General features: G+C 47.3%; 1 protein-coding gene across 10 annotated transcripts; it reads left to right on the plus strand.

Moving 5' to 3' along the window:
* Window positions 1–476: 476 nt before the first annotated feature.
* On the plus strand, window positions 477–19,147 carry LOC133374171 (C-C motif chemokine 4 homolog). Of its 10 annotated transcripts, none has more exons than XM_061604740.1 (7): window positions 477–696; window positions 7,515–7,607; window positions 7,995–8,143; window positions 14,926–15,002; window positions 16,549–16,721; window positions 18,045–18,159; window positions 18,694–19,147. In XM_061604740.1, exons 5-7 carry the CDS (start codon window positions 16,640–16,642, stop codon window positions 18,779–18,781), a joined length of 285 nt encoding a protein of 94 aa, XP_061460724.1. In that variant the 5' UTR covers window positions 477–696; window positions 7,515–7,607; window positions 7,995–8,143; window positions 14,926–15,002; window positions 16,549–16,639; the 3' UTR covers window positions 18,782–19,147. The 10 variants fall into 10 exon arrangements, with proteins under 10 accessions (XP_061460724.1, XP_061460725.1, XP_061460723.1 ...); XM_061604741.1 differs by having other exon boundaries at window positions 477–693; XM_061604739.1 differs by having other exon boundaries at window positions 477–613.
* The last annotated feature ends 1,368 nt before the right edge of the window (window positions 19,148–20,515 follow it).

Below are 20,515 nucleotides of genomic sequence, written 5' to 3' on the forward strand. Positions count from 1 at the left end.
TCCCCTCTGTCCTCCTTCCCGCCCACGAAACTGGCCCCCAAATCTTAAGCTTTTGTTCACTGTCCTTTTTCACCAACCCCTTGGAACAACGTCAACCAATTGGGGGGTCAGTGCCACAATGGAGAGAGGGAGGGGCAAGCCCAGGGGAGCTCCACACGTGCCTGGCAGCCGGAGCTCCGCTGGGGTGCACCATGCCACTCCAAGCCTCTCCTTGAATCCCCTTGAAACCTTCTGAAGGACCCCTGGAGCTGTCAAAGGATGAGGTGCAGCCACCCCCAAGTCCTCAAGAGGAACAATGCCAAAAGGCTTGGGTACAGGCAAGAAAGTGTCAACATATATACAGGCTCAGAGCTGTTGTGAGTAAGGGGTCTACTTGTGAGTAAGCAATCCCTGGATTTCCTTCACTGCCACCAGCTGTGGTTAGGGTGCTGTCTGGTATAAAAGGTCTCGCTATTCAGCCTCCCAGCTGATGGAAACAACATAGGACTTTTGCTCTGTCTTGCTGAAGGCCTTGTGCTGTTGGCCTTTAGGTCACGTTTGTGCCTAGACTGAGACTCCATGCATAAGCTCGGTTGGTTTGGATTGTGCTGCCCCTGCAACCCTGCCCGTGTTGGTGAGATACCAGCTGCGATGTGGGCCCTAGACCCCAAGGAAACCTTCTGGAGAGTGACATTCTTCCGGACTCTGGCAACAGTGGTAGAAGCGGGATGGTGTGGGGGGGGGGCAATTGATTCTGCAGTTAACAGAAAAGGGAAGTCGCACATGCAGTCATCAAGCAATCCTGGGATGCAACTGAATAGGATTCAGGGCTTTTCCTGCAGGAACAGTGTCACCTGCAGCACCTGAGTGGATGATGGCAAGGGAGCCATACCTCACGGTACAGAGGCAAAGTTACAATGTTTGCAGTTTCTTAATATAGATTTTTAATTTAGGAAAAAGCAGGTAAGGGGGGCACATTAGTGGTATATAAGGTTATGGATGGAGTGGAGAAAATGGCTAGGGAAATATCTGTGGGCCTTCCTATCTTGCCTTCTCATGGGTCTGAAGTACCTTCTGAGAGAACGGATGGGCCCCTCGCCCATTCGAGGCTAGAGCTCTTCTCATCAGTAGGCACGCTCCCAGGTTTTTTTACATTTATGCCCAAGGTGAGTTTTTGCTGTCTGGGATGCTACTGCGTCCTCCTTCCTTTCGCCTTCAAAGTCAGTTCCTCTCAGTCCTGTGTTGAGCTTCTCTCTCCTTCCCCAGCTGCACCCTCCTCTTATATATAGGCGGGGGAGGACAGCGCATGCGCACACCTCAACCGGCCCCTCCCCTGAGCCCCTTCCATGCTTGCTCCCTGCTCTCCTTGGCTGAAGTCCTTGCAAAAGGGGATGGCCTGGCTGGGTCCAGGAGGTGGCGAAGGGCACCTTGCACCCTGATCCCAGGTGCATTGACGGAAGCAGGGATGTGGCCGTTCCATAAAAAACATCTCCCTGGACCCTGAAGGTTGCAATAAATATCAGCAGATCTCAATCATTTTGGGCAAGGTACTTGAGTGCCTGGTGGCTGTGCAACTCCTCAAAAAGTGTGTGTGTGTGAGGGGGGTGTTATTAAATGGAAGCTTTCGTTGTTCCAGGAGAAAAATCCCCAAACCCACAGCTGGGCAATACCTTTATTAAGACCAGCCCAAAGGTCACAAAATAATCAGCAAACTTTGAATTATTCTCCTGCACTCCATGTTAAGACTGCAGACTACGTGGATTCTTCAGAAAGTGAGACGTATGACTATCGACTTGGTGGGCTGACGTTGTGGGTGTCTGCCTGGCGCAATGAGCTCCCGGCCCTCTGGGCATGAGTTTGTTCCTTTCAGGCGAAGGTGGCTGACATGGAGAAGATGAGGGCCCTCCAGACTGGTCTTTCATTGCATATCACCTGGACCCAGTGATTTTATTTGTTTTTCTCAAATCCTCAGGCTCCATTCCTGAATATGTCTGCAGGGGGCACAGGCATCTGCCCTAATGGCCTAAATGTTTTTAGATACTGAAAACATTTTAAAAAGAGTTTTTATGTTTTTGTTTGTGCTGTTTGAACTTTCTGATGTGTTTTGCCCTGGGAGGAGGGGCTGGTAGCAATCTAACCCCCAAATAAATAGATGTATCTTCTCCACCAAAAACAGATGCAAAGAATTTGTTCAGCTCCTCTGCAGCTGTTGACTCTGTTGTTGCACAAAGGCCCAACAGCCTCTCTCCTGCTACTAGTCTGATGTGGTTCTTCACCCTTGGATTGTGCAAACAATGAAGAGTGGGTTATAAATAATAAACAAACAGTTGGTCTTAATGTTTTAACAATACGCTTCTCAAATTCTCTTACTTGCTTGCACTTCTTTGGAGAAGTTTGTGCTCCTTTTTTCTTTCTCCTCGTTTGGACAAGACCTCCATTTTCTGAAGGAAATCCCTCTAAGAGATTCTTTGTCTCTGCTCATTAAGTCATTATTCCCAATCAGTTCAACAAAATTTAAATGCCCTTAACACAAGGAAACTTGTTTATCAAGGCTGGCAAAATGCGGTGTGCGTGCAGCTGAGTGTTGTGAAACTGCACATGCCCAGAGTACGTCTTGCTTCTCCTTCCTGCTGCTGTTGTATATTTGTATCTTGCTTCCCCCCTCCTCCTCCCCAGGAGCTCAAGGCTGGATAAACTGTCTTCCCTTCCCCAGTTTTTATCTTCACAACAGCCCTGTGGGGTAAGCTAGGCTGAGCACTGGCAGTTCAGACCCCAAACTTGTAAAAATGCACATACTTAAAAAGTCTTTTCTGCTTGTTGTTTATCAGGGTTGGGAAACGTTTTTTGGTTTTGATAGTTTGCTGTAAATATCAGGACTATGAAAACGTTGCAGTTAAAGCAAAAGGGGGACTTTATGTGTGTTTATTTTTCTTTGCATGATCTGTGAATATTATATTGAATTACATTGAATTAATTGTATCTGTTTTTAGTATGTTTTTCTTCTTGTTAAATTGTCTTTGCCACCCAGGGCTCCTTTGGGAGGAACGGCAGGATGTAAATTCAGTAAATAAAATAACAATAATGATAATGTTTGGATCTCACTTTTCCTCCAAGGAGCTGGCTGTTGTGTCCATGACCCTCCTCTCCCCCCCTTTTATCTTTGCAACAGACCTGTGAGGCAGGCTAGGCTAAGTTAATCAATGTACACAACCACCAGTTCCTGCCAGTAGATTGCAGAGTGGGGTATTCAGTGGGCCCAATCCACCTACGCAGTAGTGGCCCCAGGAAATCCTGTTGCCATCCCTGTCTCCAGGCCTCGAAGGATCAAATTGGGGGCAGGGTGTCAGTCAAGTGTTCTGTTTCATCAGACTCGGGTTGGATTTTGGAAGGTGTTGGCAATGGCTCATTCCAGTGCATCAAGTGTTGGTTCATCTGGACGGCATGTGCATTACGGCAAATTATTTGTCAGAAATCCCTGGGGCCGGCCAGAGTGGGAGCTGGCTGGCCTTCTGCCGCTCCAGGGAGGGGAACCAGGAGGGCTTGTTCATGTCGCTCAGCTGGGCAGGATCTTCGCCCTGTGCTCTTGGCCTTCTTCAGAGCAAGGCAAGTTCACTCTTCAGACCCATCCAGGCACAGGGAACAAGGAAAGGGACTTCCTCCTTCTCCACCATCCGCCTCTGCTTTCGAGGACTGTTTCTGCCCAAGGCAGAGCCGGGAACCAAACCAGGTCAAGCAAAACTCCCTTGTCACTGTGGTGGGTTTGAGCTCCTCTGGATATATTTAGCCGCATGACGAGCCGCACAAGGGCGGAGGAGGAGACAGGGAAGCCAGCCATGGCCAGGCCCATGGAAATAGGCTCTTGCTTGACTTAGAGGCTGAGCGCAACTCTCCCCTCCCTCAGCCAGCCACCTCTGGCAGTGTCTTCTTGGAAACAGGCACCATGTTCTCATAGAAACATGCCCTATGCCACATCGGCCCAGCTAGATGCACCTAGCTCAGTGTTGCCTACACAGACTGGCAGCAGCTCTCCAGGGCTTCAGACTGACTTTGGGGTCTTTCCTAGCCTTACCTGGAGATGGGGAGGACTGCACTGGGGCCTTCTGCCTGCCAGGCAGAACTCTGCTGCCACTGAGCTGTGGTCCTGCCCCATAAACTCCCCTCAGGTTCTCGGACAATGGCAGGTGCTGGGAAAAGGCCTCCCTTGAGACTTCCTCCTCTGGTGGCTCCTCTGTGCCCCAAGGGGACCTCCAGCCAAAGTCCCACACAGCTGGGAGTTAGCGTGATTTGGTTTTTCCCAGCTGCTGCTATGGGCTGAGATGCTTGTGAGGAGGACATCCCAAAATGTCAAGGCTAGAGGCTTTGAAAAGACCCTTCTCTGCTCTATTGTAGCTACACAGTTTTGCTAAAATGCATGTAATGTCCAACAGCATAACATTGTGGAGTGTGTGTGTGTGTGTGTGTGTGTGTGTGTGTGTGTGTGTGTGTAAAAGAGAGAGAGAGAGATCTGACTTTCCTGAAAAAGGTAATTGAAATGGTAATTGTCTAAATGCTATGTGTTTGAGGACACTCTGACTGTATCGATAAATAAGTAAATGAATTTGGGTGGTGGAGAATCACATTTTTAACTACTGGGCGAGCGAGTGTGACTATTGACTGGGATGCCGCAGTGATCTCTGGTGCTCAAGGTGAACGACGGCTGCTCCCTTCGGCCACCCTGCAGTATTGATGGGTGTGTCTCCTCCTGGCCCTTCCATACTCCACAGAGTAAGAAAGAGCTTTAAAGGGGAGGAATTTTAATCTTTAAGAACAGCATGGGTTTTTTTGAAAGCTCTCTTCCCCCAGCATTGTCATCCTCATCCAAATAGGGGGAGGCGTGCAGCTGCTATTAATTAAAAAAAAATCTTCAGGGAATCCTGTTCGTAGCACAGCCAGGTCACTTGACATGCCTAGGCTGAGACCCACACTCGAAAAGCTGACCTCTTTGCTTCTCAGCCTAATTTTTGTACCTTTTTGTTTGTTTAAACAAAAAAAATCCTCATTTCCATTCCCTGCTTTGTGTAACATTTTGCCTAATGAAGAGAACTCAAGCGCTTGCCAAGTGTATGACATACTGGCTGGCCCTAATAAAGAATGCTGGAGTAAACTCTTTTTCCTTTTCTTTACTTACTTCTCTGAAAAGGGATTCTTAGCAAATATGTGAGCTAAACAGACCATGTCCTGAAATTCTTTGTGACTTTCTCACAAAGCATAAGAAATTCAGAGGTCACATGAATATGTTTGTTTTTCCACAAATCAAAGTAATTTTCTGTGTAATCTACAACCTAAGAAGCACAACAGCATTGCAAGACATTGTTGGAGCCCCGGAAATTTGATCAGTCTCAGGAATGTGTTGCGATTAAGGAATGTGTGTAAAAATACCAGCGGGCTGAATGGTAGATATTCTTTCCTGGAAATGCTGTGTCACATTTTTCATAAAGATGACACGCTGAAGGTCTAGGAAAGTTATGCCACACTGTTTGATGAGCTTGTATGATTATGTTCTTATTAATTACATGGAAACATTGGGGAGGCAGATTTGTTGTGTTTAAAAAAGTAACTTTTCCAAGCTCTGGTATGAGCGTCAAATCCACTTTCATTGTGCAAGCTAAATTTGCCAGTACATTATTTACATTTATTTATAAAAAATATTTGTATACTGTTATTTTGTTAAAAACATCAAAGTGGTTTACAACATTACATTACTGAGGGCCCAATCTCCCCCCCAAAACAGTGGCATTCTGGAAGCACCCTAGGGCCCAAACAGCCCAGAACAGCCTGTTTAAAACCAGTGATCAAGAACTGATGAGTACATAAGAACATAAGAAGAGCCTGCTGGATCAGGCCAGTGGCCCATCTAGTCCAGCATCCTGTTCTCACAGTGGCCAACCAGGGGCCTGGGGGAAGCCCGCAAGCAGGACCCGAGTGCAAGAACACTCTCCCCTCCTGAGGCTTCCGGCAACTGGTTTTCAGAAGCATGCTGCCTCTGACTAGGGTGGCAGAGCACAGCCATCACGGCTAGTAGCCATTGATAGCCCTGTCCTCCATGAATTTGTCTAATCTTCTTTTAAAGCCATCCAAGCTGGTGGCCATTACTGCATCTTGTGGGAGCAAATTCCATAGTTTAACTATGCGCTGAGTAAAGAAGTACTTCCTTTTGTCTGTCCTGAATCTTCCAACATTCAGCTTCTTTGAATGTCCACGAGTTCTAGTATTATGAGAGAGGGAGAAGAACTTTTCTCTATCCACTTTCTCAATGCCATGCCCTGGGGGTACACCTAACCCCTGGGGGAGCCAAGTGACCCCTCTTGACCCCCACACTCAGATCTACACCATACATTTAAAGCACATCCAGCGCACATTTAAAGCACATTGGGTTTCTCCTCACAGAGCTACAACTCAGCTCCCTTAAACTACAGTTCCCATGATTCTTTGAGGGCAGTCATGTACTTTAAATGTGTGTTGGATGTGTTTTAAATGTATGGTGCCTGGATCTGTAAGAGTTTTGTTTTTTTAAAGACTGACATTTTCTCAGGTTTAAGGGAAAGAAGCAATAAGGCGCTATGGTGACTATCACTGCCATGTCTCACTGTCACTGCAAGGCAAAGGGACACTTGCCAGCAGATGGCACCATTTTTACATCACGGGTGTAATAGATAACGTGACCAATGTTTCCACTGGCCCTTGTAACTATCGCTTGATTTTGGATGATGATGATGATATGTTCAGCTTGCTATGAAGAGAATTTAATTTGCAAACAGGTTATTGAGATATTACAGTCAGATCTTTGGCAACGGATTTTTAAAAATTTATTAGATTTCCCCCAGAAAATGTAAATCTGGGGAGGGGCGATATATGCTGGCATTTTGCATGTGAATTCTGCAAAATGTATGCAATAGAAGTACCCATCACATAATAAACATGTCTGGAAGCACCTGAAATGCTTCAGCAACTAGTGGCTGCACTGGGATGCTCTTAAACACAAACTGGAAGATGGACTTTTCTGGGTCAGTTGGCCACCCTAATAATCAAGGAAACCAAATCTCTCTGTCTCAGTTCCTCCAGTTGACCTGTTTCTTGAGCCTTCATCCTGATTTGCTTGCACAAAGCTTATGTTTATTATTATTTATTTATTTATTTTATTAAATTTCTATACCGCCCCATAGCTGAAGCTCTCTGGGCGGTGTACAAACTAAAACTTTCATCTACAATTAAAACACATATTTAAACAATTTTAAAACTACATCCAAATTTCAAAATTGTAAACATTTTAAGACAGACAAAAACACATATTAAAATACTAAATACTAAAGTACTAATGATACCTCTAGTTAGGCTTCAAAGCAGCAGAGCTTGGAAGATTACTTTTAAAAAGTAATAAATTGCAGTTACAATTACATGGCCCAAAAAGTAGTAATTAACATTAGAAATGCAGTTGCTCTGAAAGTAACTGATTACTTTACTTTTTCTCAGAAGTAATCACTACAATTACATTTCAGTTAGTGCACCTTGGACAGCTCCTTGAAATTTTGGACTGAAACCCGGAAGAGATTCCATTGCCCCACTGACATCAGAACCATCAGCCGTCACAGGTAAGACTTGTCTGGTCCTTACTGAACATTCATTCCGATTGTTTGTGAGGCAGCTATACGACAATGATAATCCATCCTGATGTGCTTGCAGAGTGGGTCCCTTCCACATAATAGCAGCAGGAGACCTCTGCTTTCCTATGGGCTCCAAGCAATGGACACATATTGAAAACGAAAGTGACTCTGAAAGAGAAGAGTTCTCTGCATTCCTCATTTTCAGCAGCAGATTGTTCAAAAGCCTGACTTGTTTGGCCATCCGGTTCTTAAGGGAGGCCCTGAAGTGAAAGTCGGAGGGGGGGAGGCAAACTGTAGGATGTCTGTGCAGCTTGTTATGCAAGCACAGGATCTGGTCAGCTGCGCTTCTCTGCAAGGCTTTGGTTGTTATTTCAGATTTGTTTGTGGTTTTGAAGAGGGCTGCTGCTATTCATTATTTCCACCACACTGGCGACAGGTTTCTGGGAAAGCCCACAGAGGCGGAACATGTCCTCCTGACTCAGGCAGACCCAGAGCCAAAGGACACCCCTCTGAGAGGAATCCAGGTGAGCGAGAGGCCGGAATGGATGTGGGAGCTTTGGGAAAGGAGGACTTTGACTCAGTGCTGCAGATAGGGATGATCTGTGTCACTTTTGGAATCTCTTCCATTTCTCATTTTCCCACTCAAGTTTGTGAACTTTTTTTAAAAAAAAGTCCTCATGAATATGTAGCAGTATCTTAGCATCAATTTCTCCTAAAATTCACTTCTGTATCTTTGCCTAATTCACACATTTTTACAAAGCAATTTTCCCTACTTCAATGCATGTGTGTATGCTGTTTTCACTCATATCTGCATTTGTACGTACACCTTGTCCTAGTGTATGTGTTTTCGCACACATTCCTCGGCAGTGCAAAAATTCAGACAAGTGCAAATTTCAAAGAACAGCCGTGTTTCCGTGCTCATGTTGTTTCGGGAAGTGCACATTAGGTCTGTTTCCCTATAAATGCCAACTGAATTGAACACACACACACCCGCATCCCTGGTGGCAGAGCACCTCTTGCACGCCAAAGGCCTCAGGGTCAGTCCATCCCTGGCATCTCCAGGTAAAGTGGGAAGGATCTGATGCTGCCAGCCCGACTCTCTTCCATTTGCTCATTCACACGCATTAGAGTGGAAAGGGGCCAGAGCTCCTTGGGGGAGGCACCTGCTTTGCATGCGGAGGTGTCTCCCCCAACCCCCAGGTCATCTCTCTCCACTTAAAAGGGCTCAGGAGACACATCTGGGAAAGGTGGAAGGGATGGAAGGACCTGACAGTTTTGGTTCTCTCATTTTTCCAATCTTAAATTCAGTTCTCCACATTTCTGCAGCAATTTGTGGATTTTAAAAAAAATTCTCATGAAAATTCTTCAGCATTTTAGTGCAAATTCCTCCTAATAACACATTTTTGTATGCAGTTTTGACTTGTGTGCACATTTTTTGCAAGCAATTGCCCCAAACATAATGCATTTTATGTTATTTTCACACATATTTTCACTTTTATGCCATTTCCCCCCAATATATGCGTTTTTGTAAATATGGCTTGGTATGAGATCTACACTGCAAAATGTGGATAAGTGGGAATTTCGAAGGATGGCTGCCTTGCTCATGTTGTTTTGGAAATTGTGAATTTGACAGATTTGGCTTTACATGTGAACGGAATCAAATGTCTCCCCTATGCCGGTCTCTACCTCATAAACCCACATTTAATCCCCCCCCCCGGGTCTTCTTTTTCCAACCAAAAAAGGGCCAAAGGTTTTAGGCTTTTTAAAAAGGGTTTTTCCTCTCTCCCGTTTTGCATTTTCCCATCTCTGCATGGCCTTCTGAAGAGGGATGCTCTATGTTGTCATCGCATCTTTGGCTGACCAAGCTCAAAGTAGCCACCATGAAATGGTGGGTCAGCATTATCACACCTAATTAAGACAGCCCTGGAAATCCCCCAGCGCAGAATGAAGGAAAAAGAGGAAGGAAGCCAGCCAGCCACTTGCCTTCAGTGGAGCAGAAGCCCTGGGTTTCTGGGCAAAGGGTCTGCTTTCCCCTTTTCAGCACGATGGGTTGTGGGTGGCTCTGCCTTCCTTGAATCATCTTAAACACAAGAGCAACTTCCCACATAAGGGGAAGAGTAAGAACATCAGCAGAGCCCCCCCCCCCGGCTCAGACCAAAAGTGCCACCCGGTCCACCCTTCCCCAACCTGCCACCCTCCCAGTGGTTTGGCTTGCAGCTCCCATCAGCCCCAGCTGTGTCAGAGCAGACGATAGGGCGGCGCTGCCTGGGGCTGATGGGAGCTGCCGTCCAGAACATCGGGAGGGCGCCAGGCTGGTCTCGATCGACATCACGCTTCAGACTGGGCCTCCTGCTGCTCGGGGTTCAGGACCGGATCAGCCTCGGTCAGCCTGATGGGTGGACTTTGTAGAGAGGAGGACAGAGGACCGCAACCCTGCTCCTCCTGCTCCGTGTCTCCGTGGCGTTGGACACCCCTGGCCACGGTATCGTTCTGGAGCGAATCTGTGGGATGCGTGTCAGTCGCACTGTGCTGCTGTGGCTGTTTCTACCAGCAGGGTGGCGCCAAGACAGGAGCAGGGGGAGAGGGCTCCTTGGCCACCTGGTGGTCACTCCGTGGAGTGCCACAGGACACCACCCGTGTTATTCAACAATTCTATGAAGCCATTGGGAGCTGTGAGTAGGAGTTCTGGAGCAACATGGCACCAGCATGCCGTTTCTTCATTGCGTCTGAGTCAGGAGAGGCTGTGCAAGCTCTGGACTGTGTGCTGGATAAGGGCCAATCAACTGAGCTTGAATCCTGGGAGGAAGGAAGCCTGGTGGGTAGTTCCCATGTCTGGGAGATAGGTGAACTGCCTGCCCTGGACAGGGTTGCACCCCTTCCGCTCCTTGATCTATCTTTGTCACTAGAGGCCCAAGTGACGTCTGTGGCTAGGAGTGCTTTCTGCCAGACCCATTCGGTACACTGGGATAGCCTGACCACAGTAGTTCATGCACTGGGAACCTCAACACCTGACAACTGTAATGCGCTTTTAAAAAGCACACAAATAACAAAGCTATACTGCTTCATCCAATGACAAAAGAAACCACAATACATAAAAAAAGATTTAAAAGCAGTTCTGTTTTTTTTTTTTTAAAAAACCCACAACCCTTAGTCAAACGCAAGCACTGTCGGAGTGCAAGTCAGCATGAAAGGCTAAAAGTGTGCCTGGGTGTCTAAAGTTATTCAAAGTGTTAAGTCATAGGCACAGAGGAAGTGCCTGGCACTGAGTCACACACATTGGGGTGCACCCAGCTCAGTACTGAGTCCACACTGTCTGGTAGCAGGTCTCCAGGGGTTTCAAGCAACGGACATTCCCAGCCCCACCTTGAGGTGCCGGAGGATTAATCTGGGGCCTTTCTCATGTGGAGTGGGTGCTGCACCACTGAGCTACACAGCCCTCCGTTGAGCACCATTTGCAAATAAGCACCAAATGTTTTTCGTTGGTCACGCTAGTGCTTTTGCCTTAACTGGCCAGCAGTCTGGAAGAGATGCGACATGAACGGCCAACTTGTCAGCACCTGGGCAGAAGACGGGCTTCTCCTTTTCCCCATACTACCTCTAAAAGCAAGAGCACAAAAGGCTTGCTTTGAAAGAAAAGGAGGAGGAGAAAGAAGCAGGGAATTTGGGAAAGAGGCCTGCCAAGTCTCGGAGAGGTCTTCCCCCTCCACCAGGGCCTCTTGAAGCTCCAGCTGTGCTCCATCTCTCCAACCCCACAACCGACGCCTCTGAGGTGCCCCAGAGGCCGTCGCGTCCCACTCGGGCTTGAAAAATCCCCCAGGCCGCCTTCCAGGCAGTCCTGCCATATCATGGCTTCCAGAGCCAGAAGTTCAAGCCATGACAGCGGACAAGGCTAGTGATCCAGATAGCTAAATTTGCCCCTTCCGTCGTGAGTCCTGCTTGGAATCCTGCGTGACTGAGGAAGAGAAGAAAGTCAGGATCGGTGCAATGCTGCAGTTCACAGCATGGGCTGAGGAAAGATTCCTGGCATCGCTGTCCTGCGCTCCACCTACCTGAAGGCCACTGAGCAACCCCAGATGTGAGTGATGCTTCCATGGCTCAGAGAAGCCCTTCTGGAGCAAAGACTTTGGAGTGCAACCGGAGCAGCTGCGGTGACTCACTCGAAAGGAGGCACTTGCCAGCTTCTACGGTCTCCCTCTGTACATCTGTTGTTTCTGAAACACCTTTGGTTGGCCCCTCAAACATCTGAGTGTGAATCACTTGAGCCCACCACCTCAGCCCTAACTAAGCCCTGTCAGGGTGGCTGGCTCTGAAGTCACAGACAGTGTGTGGGCTGCGCATGTGTGTGCAGCGGATTCTGTGTGGTTTGGGCTGCTTTTAACCACACCAGTGGAAACCTTTGGAGGAGAAGGCATTTTTCTCCCCTGGTTATAAGTAAATCTCTTCCCCCCCCCGAGCATAGAAACTGTGCTATACTGAGTCAGACCATTGGCCCATCTCACTCAGTATTGTCTACACTGACCGGCAGCTGCTCTCCAGGGTTTCAGGGAGGGATTTTCTCCCAATCCTGCCTGGAGATGCCATTGGGGGTTGAATCTGGGGCCTTCTGCATGCAAAGCAGATGCTCTGACCCTGAGCTATGATGGCCGCTCCCCACGTGTGGGGAAAGGAAAAAATCCGTGGAGCCGTCATTGTTATTGTAACACCGGGTGAAGATGCCCCCACGCTCTAGTAACAATGTTTTCCTTTAGTTTTAATCCGCAGTTAATTATTATTTCTATCTTGGTTCTGTTTTGAAATCGGCTTGCTGACTGTTTTATGTTGTCATTTGCTGCTTTCTGGTTATTGTATTTTGTGGCTTGACTGAGGCACAGGTGTGTTGGTGGGCATATAATTTATGTGGATATTATCTTGCAGATTCTGATGTTTAATTTGTTTTATTATTTTATATGTTGTAATAGTTTATTTCGTCTTAATTCCTTTGTAAACTGCTTTGCAGTCTTTTCTGATGAAAAGTGGTATATAAAATACTTGATATAAATAAATACTTGAAATAAAAGAACTGAACATACCACAGCCTCCCCTGGTGCTTGTGTGGGCAACACATGGCTTGAATGAAGAGTGTCATCGTGGACCCCATGCCCCCCTCCCCTTCCTGGGAGCTGCAGAGTCACAGTCAGGGGCCATGGTGGGAAAACAGAGGAATGAATGAAATTTCAGCATTGTGTCAGGAAACCCCCACATTCCATTCTGCATCCAAGCTGGGTTTGGGACAGAAACTGCCTTTTCCTAGCAAAGGACGAGAGCTCCGCTTTGCATGCAGAAGGGCCCAGTTTCAGTCCCTGACATCTCCCGAGTAGGACTGGGAAAGACCCTGCCTGACATCCTGGAGAGAAACTACCAGTCAGGGTAGACAGTACTGAGCTAGATGAAGGCCGCTTCCTCTCTTCTGGGGTTTCTCTGGCTGGAGGTGGCACAGAGAGAGGGCAGCCCTCTGAATTCTCTTGGGTGAGGCTAATGGGAGCCACAGTCCACAATGGCCAAGCTGATGGGGACTGCAGTCCAAAACACTGGAGGGCAACCAGCTTGGGGAAGGCGGCAGTTGAAACGCTAGGAATGGGCCAGGGGCTGTGGTGGTGTGGTAATAAGGAGAGCACAGGAATGGAAAGCCTTCTGGAAGCTATTACCTGGATTCTCAGGAACTCAGGAGTGAGCAAATGGTGTCAATTCTAGAGAAAAGAAGATACCATGGAAACAGAAAATGCTTGTAACAAATACCACGAGGGATTGTGCGTTGAGGCCTGAATGGAATGGAAGCAGCCATTTCTCAATGAAATGACACTGGCTGGCAAGTGACGCATGGTCACATTTTGCTCAGTCATTTCAGATTACAACAAAATTTCATTTCGTTCAAGAAGTATCTTTTTGCTTGCTCATGAAATACAACGGCTCTTTGAGAGCGAGTCAAGATTGCACAGATTTTGCACAACATAATGAGCCAGTCGTCATGGAAAAAGAAAGAGTTCTGAAACTAACTGTATTCAGAAAGATGTCTTATGAGCAGGGTTGGAGGGGGGAGAATTGGTACAGTGCACATTTAAAGGTGAATCTACCTAATTTGAAGTTTCTGAACCAATATCTGAATCAAAACTCAGCCATCCTTTGAAATTCACACTTCTCTTGATTTTGTAATGCAGATTTCCAGCCAAGTTATCTGTATAAAAATGCATTTAACTAGGCTAGAGTGTGCATAAAATGCTTGAAAATGAAGTGGACTGCCTTCAAGTCGATTCCGACTTAGGGGCAACCCTATGAATAGGGCTTTCATGGTAAGTGGTATTCAGGGGTGGTTTACCATTGCCTTCCTCTGAGGCTGAGAGGCAGTGACTGGCCCAAGGTCACCCAGTAAGCTTCATGGCTATGTGGGGATTCGAACCCTGGTCTCCCAGCTCGTAGTCCAACACCTTAACCACTACACCACACTGCTTACGTTTGTGAAAATAACATGCAAACGTATGGTGTAAATTTGTACACAGTTTAACGCATGCTCTTCTCCATGTTGCCCCCAAAACTGCCCACAATGCTACCCCGGTTTAGTTATTCTGTTGTTTCGTTTTCTTGTTAAATTGTTTTGCTTATGTTTGCTGCCCAGGGCTCCTTTGGGAAGAAAGGTGGACTATACATTCAAGACATAAAATAATAATACTAATGTGGCAACATTTTGAGTGTTGTACCCTCAGAACTCTTCCTTTGCAGAGCTGCACTGAGTGCCCTCCCACTTGCCCAAGGAACATTACCTTTGTCTTTCATTTTACAACTCGCACAGACACCATCTCCTTAACCGTCATTAGGAATGGGGGGGCTTCAATTCAGGGTGACCCCACCCAATTCTCACTTTCTGAAACAGAATGCAAACCCGAACACAGCCATCTTTTGAAATTTGCCCTTCTTCATATTTTGCAATGTGGCTCTGCAGCCAAGGAATGTGTTCAAAAATACATACACCGGGGTAAGGTCCTATCCCAAAGGCCCAGCTAGTCGGATTGATACATTGTTTCCCCTAGTTCACAGCTGGTGTTTCGTTTTACGCACAGATTGCTTAAATTCCAAGAAGTGCTAGCAAAAAAAAAAGAAAACTGCTCAGGAGGGACATTCAGTGTATTTTTGTATTGCAATACTTGATTTTGGTCTATTCCAGTTTTTCTGAAGATTTGAGTGAGAGAAGAGAATTCCAGTTGTTTCTGAGCTGTTTGAATTTCCATTGCTTAATTCAGACACTTTGTTCCCTTTTCTTTAATCTTTTTAAAAGGATAGCAAAGACAGCGGCTGAGAAGTGTCTTGTGCTTCATTGGCAAAACCAAGGCCCAGCATCGACAAAGACACAAAGTAGGTGAAATTATTCTGTTTTCCAGGATGTGATGCTTCCTTCAGCAGTAGGGACTTCCAGGGCAGCTGTGCAAAGCTGGTTTCCTGCCAGGAGAGGTCACTAGAGATTTGTCTTCTCTCCTTTTTTTTCTGGGAAAAGAAATTGAAGAAGGAAGCTAGGAAAGGATAAGTTCTGCTGTATTCATTGGGTTAAAAACAGCAACAACACCGTTGTAAAGCTGTGTCCTGATTTGCTTGCACAGAGATTATTAGACTATGTCTGCTCTTTACTGAGCATTCATCTTGATCTGTTTGCAGACAGGTTATGCGACAATAGACATTCCTCCGCCATTCCTCCTGATTCATCCCACATTTTTCAGTGCATTCTCGTCACTTTCCTAACTGCAAAAAGTCAATTTCTTTTCTCTTTCTTTTTAAATGCTTTTATTGTGCTAAGGCAACAGAGTGATTTGATCTGCTTTAAGTGAGCAGCCCTGCATTTCCTTGAAAGTGCTTAAATCTCTCTGGCAAAGTACTGACAATCTGGAGGCAGCCTTGGTTATTTAGTTTAAAATTTAAGGGGAAAAAACTGAATTCTTTTTTTAAAATAAAGCTCCATCAATAAGAAAAATGTTAATTCGGCAATCAACGTGGCATGAGACTGCATAGAGATAGATATAAGAATTCCATGAAGGTTCCATCTCTGAAGAAATGACTAGAAAATTTGGAATGAGCTTGATCTGGGGAGTGATCTGTAGAAAGTTGGATATTATTTCTTATTGGCAAAAACATGAAGAAATATTGGCTTTCTTATAAGGTATAAAAGCAATTAACCTTTTGGAAAACTTCAGATATATACAGGGCCTATTTGTAGTATTGTTACATAATGTGTGTTATGGCAGGAAATAGTCTGCAAAGTGGCATAAATCTTTCTTGTCTGTTTTAGCTGTCCATATGAGGAGCTATTATTATTATTATTATTATTATTAATTTGGTTGCTTTTCTCACCAAGGCGACCCAAAGCGACTTACGTTAACAAGTTACAAACAAAAGTTACTGTTCACAGAGTTAACACAATGCAAGTCTAATTCTAAAATGCAAGTTTCCCCACAAAAATCCCCTCCCAGACTTTATTTCAATTTCTGCATAGTTGCTTTGGATGCAAAACAAATGTAAAGCCCTTTTGGCTGCCCATTCAGGGTGGAACCATGTTTTCCCCCAGATTGCACAAGTTTTTTTAAGTCCTGCACATGAGAGATCTGAGACAGCACATTTTTCAGCAAAGTGCTGTCTGGATTTGGACAGTAGCATGGGGGGGGGAGGGAATCACCAGCCCTCCTTCACCCTCCCTGCCTCCCCATTTCTCTACTGGCCCTTGTTGTGTGATGCAACTGTACTTGCAGCGTAAGCTTTTGAGGACTCTGAAATGCAAAACTCTTCAGAAACTTTCTCTGCCAACTGACTGCTGGTGATGGATATTTCTGCATCCTTTTACGATGACATAATCCTGGAAATTCCACCAATGATGCTCCCCTCTCTCCCCCCCCCCCCCGGCCTGGCTTAAAAGAAGGCTTGCTCCATGGAGTTGGTATCAGACTGGAGGACACGACCAAGAGTCCCTCTCCCAGCCAGCAAAGCTCCTCCAGCTTCTCAGCAACATGAAAGTGTCTCTAGCTGCCTTCGCTCTCACCGCCACGGGGCTCCTGGTGGCTCTCTGCTTCTCTGCCTCTGCTGCTCCAGGTCAGTCTCTCAGCTCAGCATGGGGGGGGGGGGGTTGCAGGCTTGATAATGAGGGCAAAGGGGGGATCTATCTCCCAGTTCCACAGTGAGTTTTTTGGGGATGAAGGAGAGTTGTGTGCCCTCACCACCACCTCCACCTGGGAAGCCAGCTCTGTCCCAGGCCACCTTCTGCTCTAGGCGGAGAGGAACACAGAGGCCTCGCCTTATACTGAGTCAGGCCCTGCTCCATCTACCTCAGTACTGCCAACACTGATTGGCAGTGGCTCTCCAAATGGAGTTTACCTTGAGATATTGTGGTGCCTCCTCCTGGGGAGGTTTTTAAAGGGACAACTTTGCAGGCTGGAGAGAGAAGGGCCAAAAGAATCGAAGAGAACAAAAGGCACTGTGCAGGGCTCTGCCAGGACCTGTTGTGTGTGCACTCATCCTGCTGTCCCTGCTATCCATGAGCTTTTGGGAGCATTTAAAAAACTTGGCCAGAGATGACAGGAGACATCAGAAATTAAATGCAACACAAGCTTTGTGATGCCAGCTTGTGCAGCCTGCTCCTTTGCATGATGATGATGATGATTTGGGAGGAAGCACATCCCTGAATTCCGTAGGGGGGAGGGGCATGCTTGCAAGGAAGCGCACGCAGGACGACTGCAGCTTCAGTCTGTTGTGGTGAGCGATTCTCTCCCAATCCCATCTTGCATGAGCACTTTTCAGGGGTTGCTTCAGTCACCTAGAATTCTGTCCCCTCAGGGAAGGCCAGTGTGGCAGTAGACCGCCTCTCCTCTCCCTCTGGACTCGACCCGCCTGTTATTTTAAGGAGTTTATCTGATTCCACACGGGCCGGTGAAGCGCAACAACCTCGTGCACAGCGGGGCCCACTGGGGCATAACCCATGGCCCTGTTTTCCCTGCCAAGGCTCAGAGCTGGAACAAGTGAAGGAGGCATAGGCGATGACAGACAGCCTTTCTTGAGCATGTGCAGAGTTCCTCCCCATCACTGCTGAATAAGCTCTCCACGCAGTGATTAGATGCTGGCCATGGCTCAGGGGCAGAGTGCTTGCTTGGCAAGCAGAAGCTTCCGGGTTCAATACCTGCCAGCACCTCCAGGTAGGGCTGGGAAAGAAGACGCTGGCCTGAAACCCTGCAGAGCCGCTGCCTATCAGTGTAGACAGTAGTGAGCTAAGTGGGCCCAGCGGTCTGGCTCAGTCGAAGGCATCCTGAAGTTGAGAGATCTCGGGGTGGGAAATAGTGGCTTGTTTTAGGAACCCAGAGTTGTTGCTGGAGGGTCTTTGCTGGTTGCGCTCAATGGGCTTTTCTTTTCCTTCTTTTGCAGTGGGGTCCGACCCCCCCACCTCCTGTTGCTTCTCCTACACGGCAAAGAAGATCCCACGCAGCTACGTGGCTGACTATTACGAAACCAACAGCAGATGCTCCCAGTCATCCATCGTGTAAGTTGCTAAAGAATCAATAGCTCTGTTTTGTTGTCAGTCACTCTCCAGGTGCAAGCAGTTCTGCTGGCCTAAATATGTCTCTGCAGCCGCTACCACCAACTCCCTAGATGAATAACGGGTGGGGGGACACAACCCACACAGGTCTGCAAGGAGCCTGGGCATCTTCTGCGTCGGAGGGCAGCTCCTCCTGCTGTGTTTGCCAGCCTGGCACCTTCCAGATGTTTTGTGCTGCTGGCTGGAGTTGGAGTCCAAAGCATCCAGAGGGGGTGCCAGACTGGCAAAGGCTGTCCTGTGGAATATCAGCAAGGATTAGGACTGCATACTTATGTTTTTACGCATTTACAATCTGCACTTTCGTAAGAATATATCAAGGCAGAGTGCAACACATAAAAAAAAGTAAAGACAAGGCCCAAGGCAAAGAGATGCATCTCTAGCATTCACCAAAAACTGTACAGCGAAGGTGGCAGGCACACCTCAAATGGATCGCATTCGGACAGGAGGAAAATCTTGTATTCCCTTTGATCCCTCCAGGTTCATCACAAGGAAAGGCCGGGAGATCTGTGCCAACCCCTCTGAGAAATGGGTCCAAGACTATGTGAATGACCTGGAACTGCACTGAGCCAAGCGGCAGCATGGGGGCCATTGCCAGCGAGGCCAAAGGGCCGTTGGTTGGAGCCGGGCCGGCCGTCATTGCTCACCAAGTCAACCAAGGACATTTCAAGGAAACCCCCTTGCTGCTGGCTGTGGTTGTGGCTGTTTTGCAGTTATATCTCATGGATTTTTTGTGATAATTTAAATTTATTTATTGTGCTCAAAACTAAGAGTTCATTTCTGCTAATTATTTTATTTATGTAACGTTGAAGGCGACATAAAGTGAGTTGCCTCTTTATACCTTTATATATTTGACTGTCTAGATATGAATTGACCAAAGAATAAGGATTTCTACAATAAATATTTTCCTGCCAGTTGTGGTGTAATCTGAATGTTTATTCCCCCCCCTCTGCAAACTGTGGGTCATGAATGGCACAGAATGGGGCAGGGACAGTCTCTGCTCAGGGACAGTCTCTCGGCTGACGGGTCTCAAAATCCCAACTCTGGAAACATATGCAGAAGATGTGTCTGCGCCTGGCTGGGATGTGTACATGGGCTCTGATAATGCCTCTCCCTTGGTCTGGTTAGAGGATGGAGAGGGCTACGGGAATGTGTGTAGAAACTAGCCTATTGCACAACAAATAAAATTAAGTAACTGCTAAGCCCACTTTTGTCTCTGGCTCTGCCCACCCCTGGTATGTGGCCCCCAGACGTTTGCTCTGAAGGGAATGCGGCCCTCGGGCTGAAAAAGACCCCCTGCCCCTGCAGTACATGTTCCGAAATTCAGGGTGATCCCAGACAGGCCCTTACAGCACACATGAGTCATTCAGGTCTGATTTTTCTGTGTGCCCATTTGGCAAGTTAGCTTCCATGCATTTCCATTCATCCACCACTCACCGTCCACATGGGAGGGCAAACCTTGATGGACTGTGGCACCTTCTGGGCTGTGTCTTTCTGTCCTTTCCCTCAATCCCTCCTCCCTTACCCTCCCCCTTTCCTTCCCCCCTTCTGGATATGCACAGACCTGTGTGCAGGCACCTTCAAAAGCAAACCTTCCCAGCCTTAGTTATCACGTCTCACAATGAGCAAAAGGGAAAGTTGTGCCTTTGGGTGCGGGGGGGGGGGAGCAGGGAAGGCAATATCCACTTCCATTTGTTTTGGGTTTAAAATAAATAAATAAATACTGAGGTCTTGAACAAGACTGACATTTGCCTGACAAGAGCGATAGAGGTCTTGCACAAGAGGGTAGGTAGGTAGGTAGGTAGGTAGGTAGGTAGGTAGGTAGGTAGATAGATAGATAGATAGATAGATAGATAGATAGATAGATAGGCAGGAAGTAAGGCAGGCAGGCAGGCTGCACACCAACTCTGGAGCAGGTGTAAAGTTTTGCTATCAGTGGGGGGTGGAGGGGGTGGTCCCAGTCTAAAGCAGAGGTAGCCAACGTGGCACCCTCCAGATGCTGTTAGCCTAAAACTCCCATCATCCCTACCACTGGCAAGGCTTTATGTAAGCCAATCAGGATGAATGCTCAATAAAGGGGCCATCTGGATGAGTCTAAATATGTGCCTGGTCTTGCCCTGCCCAGAGGCAAGAGCCCTCAGCGGTTAGAAACTGTGCAAGTCAAGAGTGCCACCACCTCTTGGGGAAGGAGATGTGAGCGCAGGTGAGTGAGCCAGGCTGGAAGGGAGACCTCCAGAGCTGAGAAGGGCCTGTTCTCTGCAAGTTCACATTGGGGAGGTGGTATTTTGGGGGGCGGGGGGGG

Source organism: Rhineura floridana, chromosome 21, assembly GCF_030035675.1.
Source record: "Rhineura floridana isolate rRhiFlo1 chromosome 21, rRhiFlo1.hap2, whole genome shotgun sequence".
NCBI lineage: Eukaryota > Metazoa > Chordata > Lepidosauria > Squamata > Rhineuridae > Rhineura > Rhineura floridana.

Coding starts and splice junctions, on each gene's coding strand:
- LOC133374171 (XM_061604740.1), top strand. CDS start 16,640: ATGAAAGTGTCTCTAGCTGCCTTCGCTCTCACCGCCACGGGGCTCCTG. Junction 16,722..18,044: donor CTCTGCCTCTGCTGCTCCAG/GTCAGTCTCTCA, acceptor CTTCTTTTGCAG/TGGGGTCCGACCCCCCCACC. Junction 18,160..18,693: donor TGCTCCCAGTCATCCATCGT/GTAAGTTGCTAA, acceptor TGATCCCTCCAG/GTTCATCACAAGGAAAGGCC.